The sequence below is a fragment of the Pristis pectinata genome, chromosome 9 (assembly GCF_009764475.1).
Source record: "Pristis pectinata isolate sPriPec2 chromosome 9, sPriPec2.1.pri, whole genome shotgun sequence".
Classification (NCBI taxonomy): Eukaryota; Metazoa; Chordata; class Chondrichthyes; order Rhinopristiformes; family Pristidae; genus Pristis; species Pristis pectinata.
This window is the reverse complement of record NC_067413.1, coordinates 18290404-18316422: the sequence shown is the minus strand read 5'-3', so window position 1 is coordinate 18316422 and position 26019 is coordinate 18290404. Positions and strand designations below refer to the sequence as shown.

The window sequence follows — 26019 nt, the reverse complement described above, 5'->3', positions numbered from 1 at the left end:
CAGCAATGTGATTTCTCAGCTCCATCCGTAAAGCCTCACTGGATGTTCTTTCAGTAATTTCATCTCTGACTACTGCTGTGACATTCCCCTTAATCAAAAATGTAACCCCCCCCCCTTTCCTTTGCCTCTATCCCACTTAAAGCATCTGCACCGTGGAACATTAAGTTGCCAGTCCTGTCCCTCCCTTAGCCATGTTTCCCAAATGGCTATAATATCCCAGTCCCATGTAGCTATCCAAGTCCCAAGTTCATCCGTCTTACCTGTCAGACCTCTTGCATTGAAATAAATGCAATTTAATCCAATGGGCTTTCCTCATTCCTGTCCATTCTCCTGCCTGTCATGGCTATTCAATTTGCTGTCGCTGACTTCTGCATCACTTTCTAGCCTTGCATTTGTCTCCCTGATGCTTGGATCCCACCCCCCCTACCAATCTAGTTTAAACCCTCCCTAGTAGCGCTAGCAAATCTTCCTGCCAGGATATTGGTCCCCTCCAGTTCAGGTGTAACCCATCCCTCTTGTACAGGTCACCTCTGCCCCAGAAGAGATCCCAATGGTCCAAAAATCTGAATCCCTGCACCCTGCACCAATCTTTCAGCCACGCATTTGTTTGCCACATACTCCTATTCTTACCCTCACTAGCACGTGGCATTGGAAGAAATCCAGAGATTACTACCCTTGAGGTCCTGCTTTTTAACTTCTTCCCTAGCTTCCTATATTCACTCTGCAGGACCTCATCCTTTTCTCTACCCATGTCATTTGTGCCGATGAGCACAACGACTTCTGGCTGCTCACCTCCCCCCTTGAGAATGTTCTGTAGCCGCTTTGTGACATCCTGGACCCTGGCACCAGGGAGGCAACACATCATTCCGGAGTTCCTCTTGCAACCACAGAATTTCCTGTCTGCCCCCCCCCAACTATCGAGTCTCCTTTCATTACAGGTGCTCTCTGCACAGGTGCTATCTGATGAATATTTCTGTTTTTATTTCTGATTTCCACCTTTGCTTTTCAAAGGTGCTGCAATAATCTAATGACTTGTATCTGCCATTTGATTTCAATATTTTTGTCAATTTTCTCCCTTGCCCATCTCCCCCAATTCTTTTCTTGTTCCTGACTCCTTCCAACACATGTCTATGCAGTGTCAGATCAAAACAAAAACTGTAAAGGCTGGAAATGTGAAATAAAAGCTGAAGATGCTGGAAGTATTCAGGAGGTCTGGCAGCATCTGTGTAGGGAGATAATAATTCATATCAATCACTTTTCATCAGAGTGCATTTACACAGAGCAGTCCCGCACCTGATGATCATTTTCTACATATTAGCATAAGGAAAGATGATAGAGGATTATTCACCTTATTTGAAGAAGGGATCACCACAGCAAACATCAATCCAACAGCCACATACTTGTGAAATAGTAAACAGAACCATGGCAGATTTTCTGCAAGAAAATTGTCTAATGACACCAAACAAAATCATTGCAACATTGAAAACTACAAGAACAGTGAGTGAAGCAATTGTGTGCATGTTTCTGGGTGTCTTAATGCTGGTTGCTAATATTGTCTGTTCATTTCTAGGTTCTCTAGCACTGTGCCAAGCTTACAAAGATGATGTCAAGAGTAATGCAATATCCAAAGTTTGTCATCAGCAAGACCTTCACCCACATTGGTCTGAGAGATGATAGTTGCTTTGACCAGCTTTTGCCAACATTAAGCAGTCAAAAGCAACATTAGCCAAAAAGCCAATCAAACTGCAGCTTCATTCTCAGCCATACTGCTGCACACCACTCCGAACACTTTAAGCTAAATTTGCATTCAATGCATATTGAAACCTGAACCTTTCTCACAAGCTCATCCATTTTAATGCAACCAAAGAAGTGCCCATTTTTCTCAAACTTAATCTCCTCTTCATGGACAATATGGGTGCACAAAACAGATGCCTCAGAAGTACCAGAGGCACCCATGAGAGCCAGAACACAAGAAGAATACAGTGTAAAGAACCCAATGTCTGATCTACACAGGCTTCACTGGGAGCCACTCTCTTATTATAGACTATATTTCCACAAGATGGTCCCCACTTGTACTTGAAGTATTATATGGTCACAGGTGCAAGTTCATACAGGTGCCTGAATTGCATTCACAACCAAACTCATGGTAACTCTCCCTCTTAGCTTCTTATCTTCAGGCTCATTACGCGCAGCAGCTGCTGTTTTATGTCACATAATCACATGTTGCTGCTCCCTGCTGTATTAGGGAGGTCATTAGCACTCTTTTCTACACAAAATCAGACATCAGCTACTTCTCCTTCAACCTACAGGAGAAGGCAAACCATCTATAAGCATTTGCTGCCATTGCAAGCTTTCCCAGCTACTCACAAGCTTATGGCAATTACAGTTCCCACTCTCAATGCACAAATATTCATTTGGAGGGAGGAGTGCATTTGTGGGAAAGAAAAGGAAGACGCATTAGGTGGCCTTGCAGCAAGGTTAAACTGTAAATGTTACATCTCATCACTATGCATGCTTCATAACTGCAATGCAAATGCTTGCAGTGCACTGCAACCTGCACTTTTGGCAAATATTGATCCCTGAATGTGTTTGAGAGTTTAATTTTCTACTTGTGTCAGAATTCCAAGTTCATGCCAAAGAGGGAACCCAAGATAGATTGCCATGACCCAACACCTTTGCAAGAGGCAAGAATTTTTAATGAAGCCTTAACTAACCTATGCCTACCAAGATTCTCAGTCCTGATCACAGATCTGTGATGCTGTTGCAGTAAGTTTTCAAGGTGTAGGAGCCTTCTGCTGCCCGAGTTGTGCATAGTATACTGCAACTACCCTTTACCATTGCTCCCTTATATTTGTCTGGGAATGGGCAGTGCTGGTGTCTTTATAACAAACATGTTTATATTGGATTGTATGCATGTAAAGATATGAGACAGTGTAAGAGCCAGGAATGTGGCAGTGTCACCTTAATACGTTCTGCTGCCTTGTGAAGGCTGTATTTAACAATGGATATATTCCAATCCATAAACCTTCTGGGATATCTGCTTGTCCAAACAGACCTCAGTAATGTGTGTGCTACAGGCCATTAATAGCACCTGACTATCGTCCCGATTTAATGTCCTCCTGATATGTGAAGAGTCCATTAATTGAGAATGATTGAAAGTGTATGCCTTCAGCTAATCTTCAGGTAAAGACATCTGTGCTGATGAATGGGGTTGTGCTTAGATTCAAAGAAATCATATCTGGCAGATCTCAGACAAGCTCCTGGTGCCTGGGGCTCACTTCTGCCAGTACCCATCAGGGCAAGCACTTCAAAAGAGTCAACCTACTGTACTGAGGTGGCCCCCTTCGCTCTGATGCGCCATCTGCCTTTGTTTACAATGTAAAACAATTGCAAAAGGCGACTGAGTGGGAAACCCATTCTGGCCTTCTTAGAAGATTATGTGGAATAGTTAAGAGAATGAATGCAAAAGTGTGGCTGTAGGGGGATTAATGGAATGTAGGAGAAAGTGGGCTGACGAGTGGATGAGTCATGGTGAACGTGTGTGTTGGAGGTAGAATATGATTGGGACAAGGATTGGAGGGGCAGGAGTAGCTCATAGGAACATAGAAAATAAGAGTCGGCTATTCAGCCCATCAAACCTTCTCCACCATTCAGTATGATCATGGCTGAATGCAGTATTCTGTTTGCGATTTCTCCCCATAATCCATTATTTCCCTTGATCTCTTTGGCCATATGAACAGCATGTAGCTCCTTCTTGAATATATTTCATTATTTGGCACAAAGAAAGAAATGGAGCACAGACTGAATGGGTGGGAGAGAGACATAGAGAGTGTTAGACAGGGAATATGCACAGAGAGAGAGAGGAGGGATAGCAAAGAGTCATAGAAGGAGAGAGAGAAAGGCATGTGGAGTGCAGTAGTGATAGGAAAAGTGGCAAAAACATGAGGAAGGGAGAGGGAGAGAAAGGAACCCGCAGGGTAGCAGTGAACGGGAGGTCAATGCTTAATAAAAGGGCCAACCATTTAAGACAGAAGTGAGATGATTTTCTTTTCTCCCTCAGAAGGTCATGAGTCTTTGGAGCTCTCTTCTTCAAAGGGTGGTAGAAGCAGAGTCCTTGAATATTTTTAAAGAAGTAGATAGATAATTTCTAAGTAAGGTGGTGAAGAGTTACAGCAGTACATGGGTACTCTGATTTGAGGTTATAATCAAATCAGCCACAATCTTACAAAATAGTGGAGCAGTCTTGAGGGATCAATTGGTCTGTGTAACAGGAGTGTTTGACAAATTTGCTAGTTAGTCATGGAGTCATGTAGCATGGAAATAGGCCCTTCAGCCCACTAAGTCCATATCAAACATCAAGCACCCAATTACATCAAACCTGCACTCATCCTTATTATTCGCCCCACATTCCCAATTCTTTGAGGATGTAACAAACAAAGCTGATAAAGGAGAAGCTATAGATGTAGCCTATTTAGGTTTCCAAACAGTATTTTGATAAAGTGCCACATAATAGGTTACTGCACAGGATAAGGGTGCATCGGGTTGGAGGTAATATAATAATGTGGATAGTGGATTAGCTAACTAACAGAAAAGAGTCAGGAAGAATCAGTCATTTTCATTCTGGGATTCAGTAATAGTGGGCTGAGTAAGGGATTAGTGCTGGGGCTGCAACTATTTATAATCTCTATCAGTGACTTGGATGAAGGGACTAAGTATATTGTAGCCAGATTTGTTGATGATATTATGGTAGGTGGATTAGTCAATTATGAGGAGGGCACAAAAACCCTGCAGAGGGATATAAACAGGTGAACTGAATGGGCAAGAAGCTGGCAGATAGAGTATAATGTAGGGGAATGTGAGGTAATCAACTTTGGAAAGAAGAATGAAAAAGCACATTATTATTTAAATGAAATAAGAATACAAATTGATATGGCATAGAGGGAGTCCTAGTACATGAAACACAAAAATTAGCTCATAGGTTACAGTAAGAAATTAGGAAGGAGAATGGATAGTCGGCATTTAATGCAAGGAATATGGAATATAAAAGTAGGGAAGTCTTACAGAGTGCTGGTGCATCCATACCTGGAGTACTGCGTACAATTATGGTTTCCATACTTAAGGAATGATATACACTGGTACCTCACATAGAGGTAAGCACATGGTGTTGATTGTTATCGGGCTCTTGGTCCTCCAGTCTGAACATTCACAGGTGTTACCTGCCCATACTTTAAAAAAGGACATCCACTCATGCTGTGTGTTGCTGTGTCCAGAACCTGGTGTACACCCCTGCCTTCTTCTGGCACTCCAACTGCAATGAATCATCTCATAGCTCAGTGTAGGAAAGCTGCCTGTAAGGGTTGGTGTTGGGCAGGCCAGGATGAGTGACGCAGCTGCTCAGCACAGAGGTATGGGCTTAGGGTTGCATCCTGACTAGCATGGTGAGCCCAGGTCAATGGAGACTGGCAGAACCTGCTCCATGTGTTGACAGACCACTAGCATCCTCTCTCATTACTTCCTTTTGGATGTGAAGGAAGCTGTTATCTCCCCCTCTCTTTGTTAACTGCACAGCTCTCCCCAGCGCAGAGATTTCCAGAGAACCTGTCCAACACTAGTCTTCTCAGGCACCCTCTCCACACTGATAGCTAGATTCATACTAGGTTTCCCAGACAGCAGCAACCTGTGTATATTTCTGCAATGACCCTTTTTAGTGCTAATTCCATTGGCTCTCTCTTTTCTGGGAACATATCCTGAACACCAAGCGAGTTACCAGTGTACTTGCACGAGAGGCCAAGCAGAGAAGGTTGATAAATGAAGAAAGGTTGAGCAGGTTGGGCCAATGCTCAATGGAGTTTAAAAGAATGAGAGGTAATTGTCATGAAACATTAGATTCTGAGGGGGATAGATACTGAGAGGATATTTCTCCTGTGAGTGGTTATCTAAAACTCCTGGGCATAGAATTAGAATAAGGGATTTTTAAGATGGAAAAAGAAGGAATTTATTCTATCAGATGATTGTAAATCCTCAGAATTCTCTATCCCAGAGAGCTATGGAGGTGGTGTCATTGAACGTATTCAAGATGGAAATTCACCAAGATTTGAATGACAAGGGTTTCAAGGGATACGGGGAGTGGACAGAAAAGTGGTGTTTAAGCCAAGATTGAATTAGCCATGATCTTACATTCTGAATGGCAGGGGAATCTTGAGGGGCTGATTCGCCTTCTCATCAAATAAATTCAAAGCTAACTATAACTCTTTCCCTTTCAGTATATTCCAGTGCTACACTGAAGAGTTTACTGACCAATTGAAGCACACAGGGACTTTAAGCTCAAAGCACAATTCAAGCTTTTCAAGTACACAGCAATTAAGATTAAATGAATTTTCTTTCTCCATCACTGACATTCCATTTGTTATTCTGTTGGAAAACTCACTCTACCTACAACCGACAGATTTGAGTGTTTGGCATCCAGGGATTTACCACCATTATCAAGTGCCCATATTTATATTCCCACCCCACAAATGCAATTCCCTTCTCCTCAACAATTGACTGCGTACATTAAAATCCTTTGCTGAAAGGAATTTTCTGAAGACCACCTGATGTTCTTAGATTGCTGCACAGCAGTGACATTTTACCAACGGTTCTGAAAAATAAAATATGGCAAAGCAAGCTTAAATATAGGTTAATGCTGACCTGCAGGCAGGTTGTTCAAATATAGTCATAGAAAGCTATTAAAAAATGGACCTTTAAAGCCAACAGTGCTATTTAAAGAGAGGCATACAATTAGAATTTTCCTCACTTTTCGGTGTGTTTCATGTTTTTGCAACAACTTCTGTCATAATTACTTGAAGCTCAATATTGGCAAGATTAATGTCATTCTTTTTACTCCAGAAAATGTAATTTGATGAGGCTACAAGTATAGCAGAACAAGAGTAATTGGACAATTAAAAATATCCTGCTGATTTACCTGTTAATAATCCCACTTTCAGTCCTTCATCAAGGTCTGCCTCCTAAGCATGGTCTGTCTCCTTAACAAATCAATATCACTGCAAGAATGTATAACACCAAATCTCTTACTTTCACATTTACCACTAAATTGTCTCCTTAAGGTTACTCAACCAACTCCAATTCATCCAGGATTCTTCTGCCTGCACCCAAAATCCAGGTCATGTAGCCACCCAGTCATTGAAAACCATTAATATCTCTTTTGAATGAACTATTGGTGTTGGTTGGTATTGGTTTATTATTGTCACTTGTACCGAGGTGCAAGTGGCTGAGTCTTCACAACTCCCTGAGGCAGAAAATGCCAAAGATTCACCACTCTCTGAATGAACACATCTCAATCCTAAACATTTTACCCCTTATTCTATAGCTTCTCATCTCCATCTGAAATGGGGATCCTTATTCTGATGTTAAGCCCTCTAGTTTAGGCTGGCACTATGATGCGGTTCACAGAAATGCTGCCTGACAGCTCCAGCAACCCACTTTAATTCTGATCTCTGGTGCTGTCTGTGTGGAGTTTGCACATTCTCCCTGTGACCACCTGAATATCTTCCACATGCTCTGGTTTCCTCAACATCCCAAAGATATTTGGGTCACTAAATTGCACCAAGGGTGCAGGTAGATGCTAAATTCTGGGTGGAGTTGATGGGAATTTTGGAAGAATAAAATGGGATTGATGTAGCATGAGAATATGGGTGCTTATGGTCAGTGTGAACTTGGTGGAAGAAATGGTCTGTTTCCTTGCTGTATGACTCTATGATTTGATGAGTTCCAGATAAGCCACCCAAGGGAAACATCCCCTCAAAATCCCCTCAGCATGTTCTATGTTTCAACAACATCATTTCTCATTCTCTGTTCTCCAATGGGTACAGGCACACTCTGTTCAACCCTTCTTCATACATTCAGTTGTTCCCCAATTCAGTTGTCAACCCTTCAGTTGTTCCCCATTTTCTCTCCCTCCTTTCATAAATAATGGGATCTCATTTACAATCCTCCAAACAGAAGGAATCATTCCAGAATGTATAGCGGTTTGAAAGGTGATAATCAATGCATCCACACTCTGTAGCCACCTCTTTCAAAACTCTGGTATATAGATTATTAGATCCTTGGGATTTATTGGCTGTCATCTCACCAACTTCTCTACTGCTTTTTTTTAAACAGTTATACTAATTTCTTTCAGTTCATGCTTCTAACTAGATCCTCTGAATTTTGGCTTCTTCTTCCTAGAGGACAAATACAAAACATTTGTCTAACTTCTCTGCCATTTCCTTATTTCCCATTATAACTCTCTGTCTGTAAGAGACCCATATTTGCAATCACTTCTCTTTTTGTCTTTACATACCAGTGGAAGTTCTTCTAGTTTGTTGTTATGTTTTGGTTTGGAGTTGTAAGGTTTGATTCAGGATTGAAGAAGCTCTGCCATTCATCCAAGACAGGATGGTATGCGACTTGAAGTAGAATCTCAAGTTTATTATCCAGTCTAAAGTTTGAGAGCTGTTGATGAGAAGCTTTGGTGAGTATTCTTCAATCCTTTGCTAAAAATGCACCTCTCTTTCTCTTTGTATAAGGGTTCATAAGATTGGGGATAGGCAGTTAATGACTGCCAAGACATACTGTTAGCTTTGATTTATGCACTCCACCTCATTCAATTAACTTGCCAGTTAATGAAGCATACATGCCTCATCCAATTAATGCCACCTTTCCATAGTGTTTGAATTACCTGTCCTGCAAAGGCAGACCTAAAAATTCGTCAGAGCATCATTAGCAATAGAACTTGGTCTGAATTGCACATGTTAGGCCTCACACATCTATTGACTACTACTTGCTCTCTGAAGTAGCCCAGTCAGCCATTTTGTTGTAACCAACCAGTGATCCAAAACCAACACCTTCTCAACAATAGATGCTAGCCTTGACCACTATGAAATATCCCAGGAATTACTATTTTACATAAAACATTGATAACTATAATTAATGATAAAATTATTAAAATTGCACACATATCCATAATATGTTGCTTTTCAATATTTGGGCATTTTGCCACATTTCCACTGATGGTCATGTTGGATATTATATTAACTCTCTTTTATTATTGCTGAATTAAGGACATTTTTTGAAGTGTGTCCAAACATAATGGAATGACAACCATACAACTTTTACTCGGGTTCTCAGTCAACATTCTACCTTAAAGGAATTTCATGAAAGGAAAACTGATGAAAGTAATTCGTTGAGAGTGGCAGAGGGCACAAGCATGTGCAAATCTTTATTTTCCCTTCCAATAATGTCCCTCTCCTCATGATCTCTTTACTATACCTTTCCCAAACCATTATTCATGTTTGAATTAATTGAAAGTGAGTGTTGATAAACTTTAGCGACAAAGATATGGGAAGAAATCACAAGAAAGAGTGACTTCTTCTCCATTTTTGTCTTGATTTTGTTAGCCATTACCACGCTTTCCCATCTTCCAATTATACCCTTTTACCAGATGACTCAATAAGAGACAAACTCAGAATCAATACAAATAAATACTGATGTTCAGTACAAAGTCTCTCAGTCTATCATGAGCTGATAAAACCAGGAAAGTCAAATATGATTAAATGAGCATTAATTTCAATTGAATCAAATCAAAATTCATTTCTAGTAACTTACAATTGCACACGTGGGAATCCAGTGACTTGGGAAACACTTCTAGGTCAGTACTATTTGTAATATATTAACTTAAGTGGAGCATCCTCCAATCACCAGAAGTCAATACCTGCTGCTTTAATGATTCTCGTTGGTACATTTTGGGGACAGTATGATTCTGATGGTAAAGGAATATAGTTGTCAGATTGACAAGGATGGTGACACCCTGTCAGATAGGTTTTCATCAATCATCAGTGAGAAGGTCGCCTGTTACTTATTGCAGGAAGGGGTGTGTGTGGGTGTTTTAGTTTACAAGAGGGAACGGCTATTTACATAGATGGGAATGCTGCACGGAGTGCTCCCATTATCTGAGTTGCAAGGTGAGAACAATCTATTATCCCCATTATTTTGGAATTCTGCAAGTAACTGCAGACTGCATAATTTCCAAGACTCCAGCTGCCACTTGGTTGTTCAGCCAGTACAGCAGAGCTCATTCAACTTGCTGGAGCACCCATTGCAGGATGGGATTTATAATGCACAGACCCTCAGGAGTTGTTGCAATTGGGGTTCTCCAGAATGCACAAAGCACGCAGCAGAAACATGTTGCAGGAAACTGGGCCAGAGAAAAAAAATAGCACCTTGCAAGTATTACAGAATCTGCTTCTTTCAATAGCAATGGATAGAACAAGTATTTTAATAAACATCTATTGAGAATGCATCCAGAGATTTCTTTTCATTAAAGAAGCAATCCTGCTTCACTTTTCCAAATGTCACACAAACAATAAATACAACATAATTCCCCAGTTACCAATCTCTGTGAAACATGTTCTGAAATGCTCAGCTTTTTTCTTACTGTTTATTAATTAGTAAACCTACTTACAGTAGCACAACACAATTCAATCTAATTCAGGAAACTGTTTCCTTAAGCATTTCCCTGCCAGCTAGTATCAGAAACAATAACTTACTTGAAACATATGGTAATTTTAACCTAACTCTACAGAATGCCTGTGCAGTCCCTACTGAAAAATTATCTAAGCAGTCCAAATCCCCTGCTCTTTCTCCATAGTCTTCTACATGCTTCCTTTTCATGTATTTGTCCAACTCCCTTTTGAAAGGAACTATTGAGTTTTCTTCCACCATCCTTTCAGAGGATGCATTCAAGATCACAATAACTCCTAACCAAGGGTTAGGCTAAAATGACCTCCAGTCTGTACTGCGCCAGCAGTAAGCTGAAAATGACAATACCACATAAGCTTCTGACTACACACTGCAGTATTCATAGCATTGAATGGAGGAATGTTATATGGGTTGTTCATAGCTTTGTTTAAATTTATTACACAGGTTGCAGTTGCCAGATGTAGAGACTAGCCAGTGAATTGTCCTTGGGCATTGCTTACAAATCACTGCAATGATATCAATATGAATGAATCAGAGCCCAAATAATTATCAATAATATGCTGTGCATGGATTCATGAGTTAATATTTCCACATACATTCTTGAACCCACTTATATGAGGATACTGTCAAAATTGTCACTTATGTGTTGATTCATACAATAAACAAATATATTCAACATTGAGGAAGCCAGAGGTTAAGGGGAAGTCTAAATTGAATAATTTTTTTTGAGGTAATAACAAGGAGGGTCGATGTGTAGAGTGCATTTAATGTAAAATAGGTGGATTGTACCCAAGTGTTTGAAAAGTCCCACATAGCAGTCCTGATTGGAAAAGTGGATCCAAGTTGAATTCAAAATTGACTCAAAGGAAAAGAAACAAATGGCAATGGTCAAAAGATGTTGTGGTGCCTGGAAAGCTGGATGACATGGGGTTACTTATATACCATGCATTTCTGTGTTATCATTCACTCATTTCAAAATCCATTCAGAAGAACCTACAGCTGGAGCCATTTCTATAGAGGTGGTTAAATTGCTTGCCCTATATTCCTGTGGAGACAATATTAGCAAAGATATTATTAAAAATGTCTGTGCAACAATCATGCACACAACAGTTTTTAAAAATGCATTAAATATTGATGTATGAACCTCACTGATCAGAAGTTTTACTTTGATAAGCGAAGGTTACCAAATTTTGAAAACAAAACAACCCTAGATATTTTCTCCTAGATAATTCTAATAATATTCTGCTTGCCTCTCCATCTATGAGCCTAGCTCCTCACCTTTCATAGTTCCACATAATCAGCTAGAAATGAATTTTGACCCTTCAAAAAGTGTTATTGGATCATCAAAGCTGCTGATTGATTGGATTTCTTCATCCCTGGCTGTTCTTTTTCCCTCTTCTGCCATGTCGTCATGTACTGACTAGTTCTTTTCCATCCTCAAGAAAATCAGCATCTCCTACCTGACCATCTTAATTCTAGGAATAAGTTAGAAACATTGAATCCATGTGAATTTCCTCCAGGAGCTCCAGTTTTATCTCACATCCCAAAAATATGAAGGTTGGTAGGTTAGTTGACCTATGTGCAGATGAGGGGTAGAATCTGGGAAGAAGTTGATAGAACAATGATGAGAAGAAAATGGATTTGTGTAGGGTTAGGATAAAAATGGTGGTGGATGGCCAGTGTGGATTCGGTGCGCCAAAGGACCCATGTCCATGCTGTATCCCTTTGTGACTCTCACAGAACAGTCCAGGAGTGGGGTCCTTGGATCCGCTGCTCAAGACCTGGTTGCCACTTGTGGACTATTTTGCATTTAGAGGACAGCCACAGCAGCGAGGCTTTGAGCTTAATTAGATGCAGGGAGCTGCAAAAGGTTAGTGTGACCCCAGGAATCATGTTTGAGATGAAAGCGAAGCACTAGCTGGCACACTATTTCTGCTACTCTTGATCACTGCCAACCTGTCTTTTTAACTTGAGCCAGGTTGCTTTAGATATACACTCAGGCAAATGCATGCACTTTTGACCTGCAGAAACTAGGTACTCTGTGTAAATGCAGTTGACGCCTGAGCAAACAAATATTATTATACACCATTTTTTTGGTTTCTCTACAGTACTGGCATTCTTTCTCCACTGATTTTTGTACGTACTTGTAGCCTTTCAGTCGCATACCCAAGTAGCTACTCCTTAAATATTTGGCCAGACAGCTTCAGCAACTTGGCAACTATGCAGAGCATTAAAACCTAAAATAATCTATTCTCACATTCTCCAACCCGGAGACATACTGCAGAATGGCCAAATGCATTCTCTTCCCCAAGAGTAAGATCAATTGAAGCATTGGTTGATAACTGGTAAATCATTATATTGCAATGACTGGTGCTGGGATCAGCTGGTCTGTGTGGTTCAGGACAACAGTACACAGTGGCTCTCTCTATTAAACCATCATAGGAGCTAATAATACATTGAAATTACAAGTCTGAATGAAAAGGCAGATCTTTGAAGACAAATAGTTTCTGAATGGCTTCCAGTTGCCTGAAAAGAAGTGTTTTTTTTCTTGTTTTTTTCTCCTTTCATTGTTTGGCTCTGTATGTGGATTATCCAAAACAGAAAAGCTTTTGTAACATAAAACTGTAAAGTGTTTAAATTAGCTGCACAAATTATTTCCCACTTGCAGCTGTGTGAATAAGGATATTAGATATTACTCTTACCAATCTGAAACTAATATCCCAGGAAAAAGATACCAAGCAGAGACTGGAGTTCTGCTGAGTGTCATGCCACAGTTCATGTTGTACCAATGTCTCCATGCAGCTAATATTAAGTATTAGAAGATCCAATGAAAGAATAAAACTCCTGCTCTTTTTCCATTTTCAATATTTCTACAAACTACGAACTCTAAGGTGAGAGTGCTGTCAACAGAAAGACGGTAAAGTGGAAATCCACGAGATGTTGAAAAGTCCTATATAAATTGAAGCATTTCTATTGATTTGTCATTTTGGCAAAATATTTCAAATTTTGATCATCCCTTGCATGAAGAAATTTTTCAAATATCCATTTTTATGCTTTATAACTTAATTCAGTCCCATGACCCCCTAATTAATTATCTCTTTAAAAGCTTAATTCCTAATATTTCAGACCACAATATCAAGTGGAAGAAGTTCACAGGATGACCAAAGGACAATTGAAGATATCGTTCAGCAAACCCCAGTGCAAAACCCAAGTGACTAGAACTTGGCAAATGAAGATCATCTGTCAGAGATTAGCACATTGCTGAAAATATTAAACATTGGTGTGAGAGTGCTCGGTCAGCTGAGTACAAGTCTAGCTTTCTGTTTGAATTAGAAAAAATGTGAATGGAAAGAAATTTTATTTTACACCGATCAATGGACAATGGAAAAGAAAAGGTATTTGCCTCAAGTATAATATCCAACCTCTTTTACCCTGATATCCAACTGAATTTTGAATATCCCCAGTACCTGAAAGACTATCCTCAATGTTTAGTACAGTCAAAGTGAAAAGACTTTTTTTGGTGTGTGTTTTCAATTTACTTCTGCAATTGTATAAGTGTTTTCCTCTACTCTCACTCACTTTAATGTCTGGGCTTATCTTATAAATAACTCAAGAACCACAGGGAATTTAAAAGCTTTTGTCTTGGCAGCGTTGCAGTATTTGGTATGAAATTAAAGTCTTCTCTTCCTGTCTCTGCTGGTTTTAACAGTTCAAAGTGAAAGAAATTCATGGCTGTCAACTCAAGCATTTATCAATGGCAATAGCAATGATAAACGATTGTCTAAAATGTCAATAATATTAAAATGAGATGATACGTTCTTGAAAACCATGACAGCATTGACTTGAGCAGAAAAGATATCATTAATTAGAGGGTCGTGGGACTGAATTAAGTTATAAAGCATAAAAATGGATGTTTGAAAAATTTGTTCATGCAAGGGCTGATTAAAATTTGAAATATTTTGCCAAAATGACAAATCAATAGAAATGCTTCAATTTATATAGCACTTTTCAACATCTCACGGAGTTCCACTTTACCGTCATTCAGTTGACAGCACTCTCACCTTAGAGTTCGTAGTTTGTAGAAATATTGAAAATGGAAAAAAAAAGAGCAGAACTTGGCCATTCAGCCCATTGAGTCCACTTCACTTTCAATACGATCATGGTTGATCCTCCATCTCAGCAACATACTCCCACTCTCTCCTCATATTTCTTGATGGCTTTTGTATCTAGAAATTGATTTATCTCCTTCTTAAATATATTCAGAGATGTGGCCTCCATAACCTTCTGCAGTGGAGAATTCCACAGGTTCATCATCCTCAGAGTGAAGAAAGTTCTTCCCATCTCAGTTCTAAATGCCTTACCCTGTATCCTGATACTGTAATTTTTCCAGATAGCACTGCTCTCCCCCATGCACCACACCCCATCTCCCACCTCCAATCCAAAATGGGGTAACATCCTTCTGCATCCAGTCTGTGTCAGAATTGTGTACAATTCAGTGAGATTTCCTCTAATTCTTCCAAACTCTGGTGAATCAGACTTAGTCAACCCAACATCTACTCAGACAACTGATCCTCCTTCTCAGGAATCAGTCTGGTGAACCTTTGTTGCACTTGCTCCATGGCAAGTATTTAATATGGATTTAATTCCCTCTCAAGCATAAAATCTAGGCTGATGCTCCAATGGAGTAGTGAGGGAGTGCTGCACCATCAGAGGTGCATCTCTCAGATGACCTGTTGAACCAAAATTCTACCTGCTTTCTCAGGTGAATGTGAATAAAGACTGCTCTACTTTATCCATGGTGTTTCAGCCAGTATTCATCTCTAAAAGTGATTAGCTGACTGATCGCATTGGTGTTTGTGGGAGTTTACAGTGAGCTAATTGGATACTGCATCATAAAGTGTAACATTGCTTCTTAAATATTTTATTGGCTTTTCTCTAGCATATTCTTACAGGCATAAGAAGGTGCAATGTAATTCCAGCTCTTTCCTTCTTTCACTGAAGTACCAAAACTGAATCAATCATTGCATTCCAGGCACATATATTTGAGTGAATGCAAATAGTATTAGAATAGGTAGCTCTGACCTGAAGCTGGCATCAGAGGAGACAAAATAAGTCAAAATTGTCCCTTGCTTTAGTGCCAATTTTAGTGATTGGCACGAGTTAAGTTCTTCATGCAAGGTGACATTAATCATGGTTGTCCGGGAATTGAAAAGGTCAGGCTGGTGAAGGAGGTATATTCCTTCAGTGAAGTTAAAGTACTTTGTCAAGGCAGAACAAAGGAAGCATTCAACAGAATATTTTTTAGTGGTTTTCCTGAAGAGTCATCCTTACTTAAACTGAATATTAGTCAAAGCCTAATTTGTAGTGTTTGTATAATTCTGATTTCACACTTTTGCCAGGAAATATCAAGAAAATTCCCAGAGAAAATCCCCAGAAGTTATATTCAACAAATGCTACACAGGTGCAAATATTTAATATCAAAAGTAGGTGATAAAACTTTGATTGATTGCCCAGCCATTCCCTTGGGACGAATCAGACTGTGTCTAAGCTTATTTAATTTTGATTTGAGCATCAAATCCAACACTTAATCCTTCACCACGAGCACTCACTTTCACCTCCACAACTTTGCCTCCATTGATCAGTTCTGCATCAATGGAAGCAAAGTTGACTTTCTCACATGGACATATGACAGGTCCAAGGTTGCAGTTGCCATCCTCCCCATAGCTCATCCACAACTCTGCTATACGGAACTATCACATGCATCAGTTCAGCCAGCATCTCCATTCTTCATGTTCTAAACATGATCCTGCCCCTTTCGTGTATCACATTTAACGTACTCACAATCATATAAGAATAACCCCCCACCCCTGCTGGCCTTCCCTCACCTGCTTTCTAGTCCCATTCTGATACACTCCTTTCCTCTCACCCCAATCTCTAATTTCACACCCTTGCCTTCCATATCTAAAAAATATCAAGACCAGTCCTCTGAGCAAGCTTCGAATTACTTCTCCTTGGCTCTCCTTTCCGACTTCTGTTTATTTTTCCATGCCTATTCATGGAGAACCTTGAGGCGTTTCAGATGAGTGCATGTTTTTTATTATTGTTACCTTCACTCCTCTTAACTGGAAGCTCCAGTGCTTGATTGTTGTGTCTAACTCTGTAATAATTGTTCTTCATGTTGACATTGGGTACCCAACGTGAGATACTTTTTTAGCCCCCAACATCAATACACAATCATATTTATCTGTGCAACATTCCTTAAAGACCACATTTAAATTTAAAGTTTGCATTTAAACAAATTTCATGTCATACGTCAGTGGTAATAAATCAGATTTTGATTTTAATGCTTTATTGACAGAGGGGGACAAATCATGTTACACAAGTGAAGCATAGAGAGAGCTAGGTGTTCACAAAAATGTATCAAGCAGGAGCAGCAAATAGTCGAGAAGGCAAGTGGCAGACTGGCCTTTATTGCAAGGCGCTTACAGTTGTACAATGAGAGGCCACACTTGGAGTACTGTGCACGGTTTTGGTCTTCTTATTTAAGAAAGGATATAGTAGTATAGATGTTGGTCCAAAAGAAATTCACTAGTCTAATCCCTAAGGGAAAGGTTTGTCATGTCACAAAAGGCTAAAGAAGTTTGATCTGCATTCTTTGGAGTTTAGAAGACTGAAGGGTGATCTTATTGAAACATGCAAGATCCTAAGCAGCATGACAGGGTTGAGATGTTTCCACTAGGAGAGTCTTGAGCAAAAGGGCATTGGTACGAGATAAATTGTCAGGCACTTAAAACGAAGGTGCACAGAAATTTCTTCTCAGAGAGAAAGGTGAATCTTTGGAATTCTCTGCTCTGGAGAGCTCTGGAGGCATTTAAAGAAGAGTCGACAATTTTTTGAAAGATCGGGGAATTGTGGGCTGTGGCGAACTGGCACATGAAGAGATAAGGCTTTGATCATATTGAATGGTGGGACAGGCTTGAAGAACCATGTGGCCTATTCCAGCTCCTACATTCCTGAAAGGAAGGTAGCCATGGATTTAAGTATTGCATGTGAAAGTATAAGATAAAGTTTCTATTCTTGGTAAAAAGACACTCACTTATGCTGATATATTCCACAAGAACACACTGCAAGCATCTTGCAATATGTCATTCAAGTAACTCTACATTGAACATCATGGAGGGCATCACAGCAGAGGATGACGCTGTGCTTGCCCACAACTCACACACTTGCTCATTCTAGCAGGAAATTATTAGATTACTGCAGTCAAAGAATTATACATTATGCACTGCAAGAGGAAGGAACTTTTTCCCAATTGCACCATTGTAATGATAAAATGAAATATATTGGTGGGGGAGGCAAATGTGGTGGTGGGGTGGGGCAATAAAGATTACCTTAAGTAATATTAATGACATTGAGAAACATTTTATTAAGATCACATCACTAACAGAATATTGCTAAACTGGAAGGAAAAATAAATTTGGATTAAGATTAATTGAAACTTAAACTGATATAACAGCATATTTCTTTATTTATAAAAGTTAGGTGCTTGTGCATTTTTATACATATATTAACCTCCTATTTTGAAATATGGTAGATAATGCAAATTTGTATGAATTTTCTGATCAGTGGCAGAAGGATAGCCTCAAAGAATCCTCCTAGAAAAGTTCTGTGGGCTCTGTGATGTGGAATTGTCCTTTTCCAATGTTAGAGTGGTGTCAGTTGCAATCTTCTGTTGGGAATCTGTTGTATGCAGCAGCAGCACTAATGATGTCACTGCTGGCCAAGCAGCTGTCAGATTGAAAACTCCAGCCAGGCAGCAAACTAGGAAGTAAAACGTCTGTACCTATGTGCTGAGATGCTGCTGCAAGCAAGTTTTTCCATTGTACCTGTACCTCACCACACTTGTGCACATGACAATAAACTCAACTTGACTTAAAATCTAACTTTTACAACATCTTTAACATTTTACAGAGAGTAAAACAAAAGTTAGTAAATGAATTGTGGTAAAATATAAAAACCCAAAATAAAATTATAAAACAGCTTTACTACTTTCAAATCTATGCGATTTTGAAATACCTTTTTCTGAAGGTATGAAGCTCAATGCATACACAACCTGAGGTTCAGAAGCAGTAAGGTTTGTTTCAGGACTAAATGTGGCTCAGTAAGCCTTTTGAATCTCATTTACATTTCATTTAACAACACATAAAGTTTTCAATTAATTTAACAGCAAGACAAATGCACAAAATGTTGTTATTCACAATAACTCCGTGATTGTGTGATGTATTTCTCAGTGCAATGCAACCTGTGGAGAAGTCGGATATCATCGACAACTTCTGAATCTCCACATTTAACTGTGAGTGCAGAAGATGGAAGTTGCAGTCAAATGGAAAATGCTGAGATTTTCACTGCTATTACAACAAAATCCTGAACCATATTTTGCCAGTGAGAAAGACGGTATAGAGGTGGCTTAATATTCAGTTATCCCAAACAAATCTTCTGTCAATTTCAGCTATCAATGACTTCTTTCCAACTCTCAGTTATGTGACGGTTTCTTTCAGTAAAATCCTCTTCATAAACTATCATCAATGGATTTATCTGCATTAGGGTTAGGATCAGAGTTATACCACTAAGAACATAGTGAAATGTCCCAAGGTGTTCCAAGAAGGTACCACCAAACATAAATGTAAGTGAATCAAATATGGATGATCAAGAGCTTATTAACAGGCAGACTTTAAGAAACACTATAAGAGGAGGAAAGGGAAGCAAAGGAACTTAAGGCATTCCAGAGCTTGCAAAGACAATTCTCAAATGTTGGAAATACAAGTGATGAAACACAACATTTTGTCATTACTGTTGCATTCCTGCAGCATAAAACACAAGAATTTAAGAGGGAGCAGGAGTAGGACATTTGAGCCCTTGAGCCTGCTCGTAGCTGAGCCTCTACTGTCATTCCATTTTCCTTCCTTATCCACATGTCCCTCAACTCTGTTAATGTCTAAAAGAATGATTATGAGTTTCACATTCAAGAAAGAGCCACAATAATGCATGGACAGAAAATCTCTATTCATTAAATTTGCATGGCTTTGTTTTTTTACGAGATCTATAAATAAGGACAGTTGATACTCCATCCATTGTAAGCCTTGCACTGCATGAACCAGACTGTGAACCAAAATCTCACGGCAGAATGTTTCATGTAATTGATCGTTCACTGAGCATTTATTCCAAAGACCAATAGCAGAGCCTCTCCGCAAAGCCCCTCCTTTTGTGCTCTTTTCTGCCGCTCTTCTGCAGGCTTAACACTTCACACAATATTTTCCTTGCCAGGTGACTGGACCCTAGACTTCAGCATCTGTAAAGAGCGACCAAATCATGCACAAGACAGCTGATTTGTTGCAGCAGATGATTGATTGACCATCAGACAGATTGACTGAAGTATTTCACTTGACATCCCCACCTTATCCACACTAGAATTAAAATCACCAATCAAATCACTTTACATAAACAAGAGAATCTGTTTAATCAATTGTGACCATTTCTTTTGATCAATAACAGTTAATTCATAATTGATGGACATCAAGTTATTTTTTTTATAAGGTCACAGGAAAATACAGATATGTGATCCTGCAAAAGCAACTGAGTGAAGATTCCAGACATAACTGCAATGTGCATGATTCAATCCTGAATGGAGCAATTCCATAGATTACATTCCTATAAACTAAAATGGACATAAGCCATAATGTTCTGCAACTGCTTGAGGGTAACAGAGTGAGAACAACTCCCCTGATCTTCTTCTCTCTCACTGGCTTCATACCAAAGAACCTTCATGCAGTAATTCCAAATGAAAGAAAGACACCACCACTCAACCCCATCCCCTGCCAAACTCTTCTCTGTTAGCCCTGATGAGATGAAGACCAGGCTAGAATCATGCTCACCAATCTGAGCCTAAGAGCTACATTGCATTATCTCCATGGCAATAGGGACTATACACGTTTTAGCATTATTTTTCTACAACTCTTCAAAAACATAAGTGCTATAACACAGTGAGTGAATTATTAAAAAATATGATTGGAATATTAATCAACACTATTCATTATTGTTTCATGCAGTACCTTCCTCATCCCCTGCCAATATTATGGATTTATTCCAGTTTCTACCAGGTGAAGGGTTATCAAAAGCCCAGGGGAACTCAGATATATTCATCTGTGATGCAACACTTACTGCTGTCTCTATGTGCTGTTCCCAAATACCCAATCAAAGCTTTTTGCCAAATGGCTTCCTTCCATTTTGTAATAAGCATGTTCCTGAAAGTACCTAGCAGCAGCTGGAAGTACTTATTACTCAAGAACAAGACTGCCAGTTGATGATTCAGGTGCAAAAAAAAAAGTCCTGGAGGAACTCAATGGGTCAGGCAGCATCTGTGGAGGAAAATGGACAGTCGATGTTTCAGGTCCAGACCTTTCATCTGGATTGTTGACGATTCAGGTGGTAATAACTTCACGCAGCCAAGGTACAAGTTTAATTTCATGAACAAAGGGGTGACCTGGTGGTGCAGTAGTTACAGTTGCAGTCTCAGTTTCAGCAACATGGGTTCAATTCTGACCCTGGGTGCTGCTTGTGTGATGCTTGCATCTTCTCCCTATGACCACATGGGTTTCCCCTGGATGCTCCAGCTTTCTCCCACATTCCAAAAATGGAATGGCAGATTAATTAGGCACTATATATTATTCCTAGTGTAATCAAGTGACAAAAATAATCAAAGGGGAGTTAGTGGATATACATAGAACATTACAGCACAGTACAAGCCCTTCCACCCACGATATTGTGCCGACATTTTATCCTACTCTGAGATCTATCTAACCCTTCCCTCCCACGAGAAAATTATTTTCCTGTGAGAGGAAATAATTTGCAAGGTCACAGGAAAATAAGAAGAGCAATGGGACTGATGGGATTGTTCTTTTGGAAGCTGATTGGCCAAATAGGCTCCTTCCAGTTTTAGTGGGTAAATAAGTTCTATTCATTTTGTATGCTACCTGACCTCACAATTGCACTTTGCAATATCCACTCATTGAATGTGGTGCCCTCATTTATAGCAGTTCCATTCCAAAACCGATTGTAAGCTGGCAATCATTCTGAAATGTACCACTGATGACCCCCTCTCTGTTTTAGATAATCCACATATGGCCATTGTGGTGCATTCACCCTGACAACAATATACTTTGTTTAAAGTAGTGAATTACCTCCACTATCATGGTCTGGGGATACTTTGGTGCAGCTACAATGAGGGGCTGTTGTTTTCCAGGACAACCATTCTCCCATACCGCCAGTGAATTGAGATGGCCCCACTGCACTAGACATCTACTGTCAGTTGCAAACTGATAACTGCAATCAATCATTGCACAAGGTCATTAAATGAATGCAGTGAACCTTCTCATTTACTCTCTAATGAAGTCATTGTCTTGAAGATACTGAAGAATCTGGTGACCAATGGCAGCCAACATAACACAAGCCAAAGATTAAAACTTGCTAATGCTAATGGAAAGTAGACACTCCCATTGCAACAAAAGACTATAATTTTCACATTTGTGGTCTATAATATTGTTATCCACACCAATATTGTGAGATATCTAAAGCATTCCTAACATAGTCTGTCAACAAATAACAGCACCATGTACATATGGCACAAGGTAACATGTAAACTGAAGAAGAGCTTGAAGGAATTCATAATTATCCTTCTCATATGATCCTAAAAGCGTCACCGTTTCATTGCACCACAATGTAAACAGAAAAAGAAAGTCACGTTGACGTTATAACAAATAAAATGGATTATGTGTACCACCTGTCCTGGTCCTTTTTTCCCCGCAGATACTGTAATGCAATGGCAATCTCTTACTGGTGCACTCAACAAAACGGGAAGGATATAAACTAAGATTACAACGCACTTCAAAATACGATTTAAATGTATATATTACATGTTTTTAGTTAAAACATTGATCATGGGGTATGTTATAACGTCCACCATCTAACAGCGACCATTGTTTATTTAAAACATTGAATTGAGTCGTTCAATTTCTTTTCGAGTGTCGCTCTGTTGTGTATGTATTCCTTCTCCGTCCTCATGATATTTATTGTAACTTCCTCCCGATCTGAGGCAAGATCTATGCCTACCTCGTTAATTCTATCTATTCTATCCACAGGAGATAGCGAGTGCGCTAGATGATTTGAGCTAGGTGTTCCACTTTGTGAGAATCTACAGTACTTTGCTCTTTATTGTACATGTTTATCACGCACAGTTTGACACTTTGCGCCTGCAACATCACAGGACAATGGTGAAAGCCAGAATAACCCTAGAGGAATCGTTACCAGAGAAGGAGCGATTTAAAGGGGCTAATGATGAGGAAGTTGCAGCATTTGAAATAACTGTATGTTAGAACTTAGGGAAATTAACTTAATTAAGGGAGAGACACCACGCAATAATATTTAGTCGCACTGATCGCCGCTCTGCACTGTGTTTGTACGCCACCCCTGGGTAGGAACTGGATGCGAACAAACGTCATGCCTAAATCCAGTTTTACATTCCAAAATAAAAAGGTGTACAGGTATTTTATAGGTCTACAGGCAAGACAAATCATTATTTTCTGAATCCAGCGACCTTCGAGGGCTTGTACTAGTTGAGGAGCATGCAGAAGGTAAACCGAAATATAACTGCATGTTTTTCCCCCAAATCACAGTTGATTTCAAATGATTACAACACTCTCAGCCAAAGAACGGATAATAATCGTTACAGGAAGAGAAAGGCGCGGCTGCATAAGAATCAACAAGTCCATTCTAACGCTGGGAAAGTTTAACTTAAAAAACTAGTTATCAGAAACACCCAACTCGAGTGAGATAATCACTCGGATTACAATCAGGTGGATTTATGGGTTCAGTGAGAGTGTAAAACTAAAAAGGCTTTGTTTAATAATTTGAAATAGCACCATTTTGATCGTTAACTTCGCATACTGAATGATAAATCAGCCAGAAATCCATTGGTAGTGTTCAATTAAAGCTTACATTCCCGCCTCTATCGGTCTCCCTGGCCGACCGCTGGTCAATTATACCTCAGTTTCTTCACCTCCAAACTAATTGACCAGACAGGTCTCCATACAGTTCAGAATTCAAAATCAGGGCCACGCACTTATGTCCTGTTTATTGAAATAATCATTGCAATTCAAGCCATTAGATAAAAATAAGGCTCTTTTGTTAATATATGTAGGAAAAAAAACTGCAACAGGTAATTTTAAGAACAGGTCGCGATATTTCGAGCTAAAACATCAATCTATGAGATTCCTTGTTGCTTCTGATGCTTACGGAGCCATCGAGGAGTGTGCGGCGGTTACGTTCACTTACCGGGGGAATCCGCATCGATGCTGTCTTTGGGATTCTTGATGCAATGCTCCAAGTAGACGCCGTCTTTCAAGCAGCTGTCTCCCTTTTTATTCAAGCCCAACATTTCGGTGGACTGACCCATGCTCTCGGCCCTGGAGCAGTGGCAAGGGGTTTGCATGATGCCGCAGGGACGGGCGCTGGTACTGATGGTCAGGCAGGTCTCCAGCCACTTGCAGAGCATCTGGCAAGCCCCTTTGCTGGGGTTTCTGTTCCCCACCACTAAATATTCGGCCGAGAACTCCTTGTCCTTGATCCTGCCACCTCTCCCCTTTGCCCGGCCACTGACTCCCCCTGAAACCTGCTTCATCTGCAGGTACTGCTTGCTGGACTGAAGGAAGGCATAACGGACCGTGGAGTCGCAGAGCCTCAGCACTTCGTCGAAGCTCTCCATGCCCAAGTAGGTGCGGGTGCTTGTCAGAAAGGAATCGTACTGATAGGTGCGTATTTGATGTCTCTCGCAGATATTACTGGTCTTGGCTACCTTCATGTACAGCGTGTATCTCCTCGGGTCGGGGTTTTGGATAATCCAGGAGCAGACTGAGTTGTTGGAAGCAAAGACCATTGAAGAGGAGAAGTAGCCGAATAGTTTCCCCTGGACCAGAGTGGTACAAGGGGCTTGCCCGGCGTCAAACCCGCTGACGGTCCACAGCGCGGCGGCTAAAATCACAATCACCGCGGAATCAGTGATCCTCATCCTAGGTCGGTTATCCCAAGAAGCGCCAAAGAAATAGCAGCAACAGCCCAGATCATGGACATAACAGGACCGACTTTTACAGAAAGACACCAGCAGATGATTTCATTGCAATCTTTGTAGTTCTGTTCTAGGTCTCCCTCTTGTGGTAAATTCCTTGAAGTCGTATATTTTCTTTTAAGAATAACCCCAAGTCCCGAAAGGAGTAACTGTTAGCCCTCCCCGGCGTTGTGTGAGGCCGCAGTTTATTCGATGTATTCGCCGACTATTTTATAAACTACGCATAAATAAAATCTGCAGAAGTCGGCGCTTCAGACAAACGTTGCAACAGCCAAAATTGAATCTGAAATGATAAAAAAGGACAGGTATCACTTTCTTTTAACATTCTTGGCGATACGAATGCTTGCAATCTTATTTGGAGTCGTCTTTGATGTGGCTTGTTTACAGATTGTTGGCTCTATTTCTCACAACATATTTCGTGTGCAAAAAAAAATGCTTCCCGAGCTTTTACATCAGTTTAAACACCTAATGCTCAACCCACCCACCCCCCGGTCTGATGGTGACCTCTTCAAAATATGCTTCCTTCAATAAACTTATTCCCTTGCAGAGTAATCTGCATCATGTCCCAGCCATGTTTAACGGCGCTTGAAACACGTCTTCACATATTCTCAAACATTTTTGGCAATTAACGCTAATTAATGTGCAGCTATTTTCTCATGATTATCGGATAAACACCCAAAGACTAAATGCCATTTAGTGAATTACACATTGCAGTTATAAACTATTAAAAAGGCATTTAGTAGCCCACTCAAAGCATTCCAATAAACAGAGCATTTTCCCGTGTTATTCAAATATAACAACTTAACTAATCAAAGCCACCATAGTTATTCCTAATTTATAGTTACAATTAACCGATTTAGCAGAATGCATTTTAAAGATCAGATTGTAAACATGTCCTAAGATGAATGTCTACCACTGTAAACTCCGTAGGGTAGGATTCACGATTTTGAACAACATGCTGTATTTTGTTCGTGCCCAGCTATACCATCAGTAGTCACAGACTTGGCCTTCTATGGCTCGCACGCTGATTGAGCGCATCAATCTGTTTTTATTTAAAAACTGGAAATGTCGCGCAGATTGATTGTTTTGCCACTGACGAATTTCCGACTTGTTTCATGGGTATATGGAGATTGTAACACCAGACAGTTCATCGGGGTTTTACCCCATTTTAAAGCACGTAAAATAAAAAAAAGCTTGTGATTGATAATAACGTCGACTAACTGCTTCTTCTTACAATTACTTCCACGTATGTCTTTCTTGCACAGAAATAAGAAACTCCCTTTTATTTTACCGGGACTGGTTTGGGATTGCATGCACTGACTTTGTTT

General features: G+C 40.0%; 1 protein-coding gene across 8 annotated transcripts in view; it reads right to left on the bottom strand.

Annotated features, from left to right (window-relative positions):
- Positions 1-24734, bottom strand: part of adgrb1a (adhesion G protein-coupled receptor B1a) — a 410472-nt gene extending 385738 nt beyond the window's left edge. For all 8 annotated transcript variants that reach the window (XM_052022801.1, XM_052022802.1, XM_052022803.1 and 5 more), the window contains exon 1: positions 23902-24734. In XM_052022801.1, the coding sequence (XP_051878761.1) occupies positions 23902-24634 (733 nt within the window). In that variant the 5' untranslated portion in view covers positions 24635-24734. The remainder of the gene's footprint in view (positions 1-23901) is intronic.
- Positions 24735-26019: the final 1285 nt, after the last annotated feature.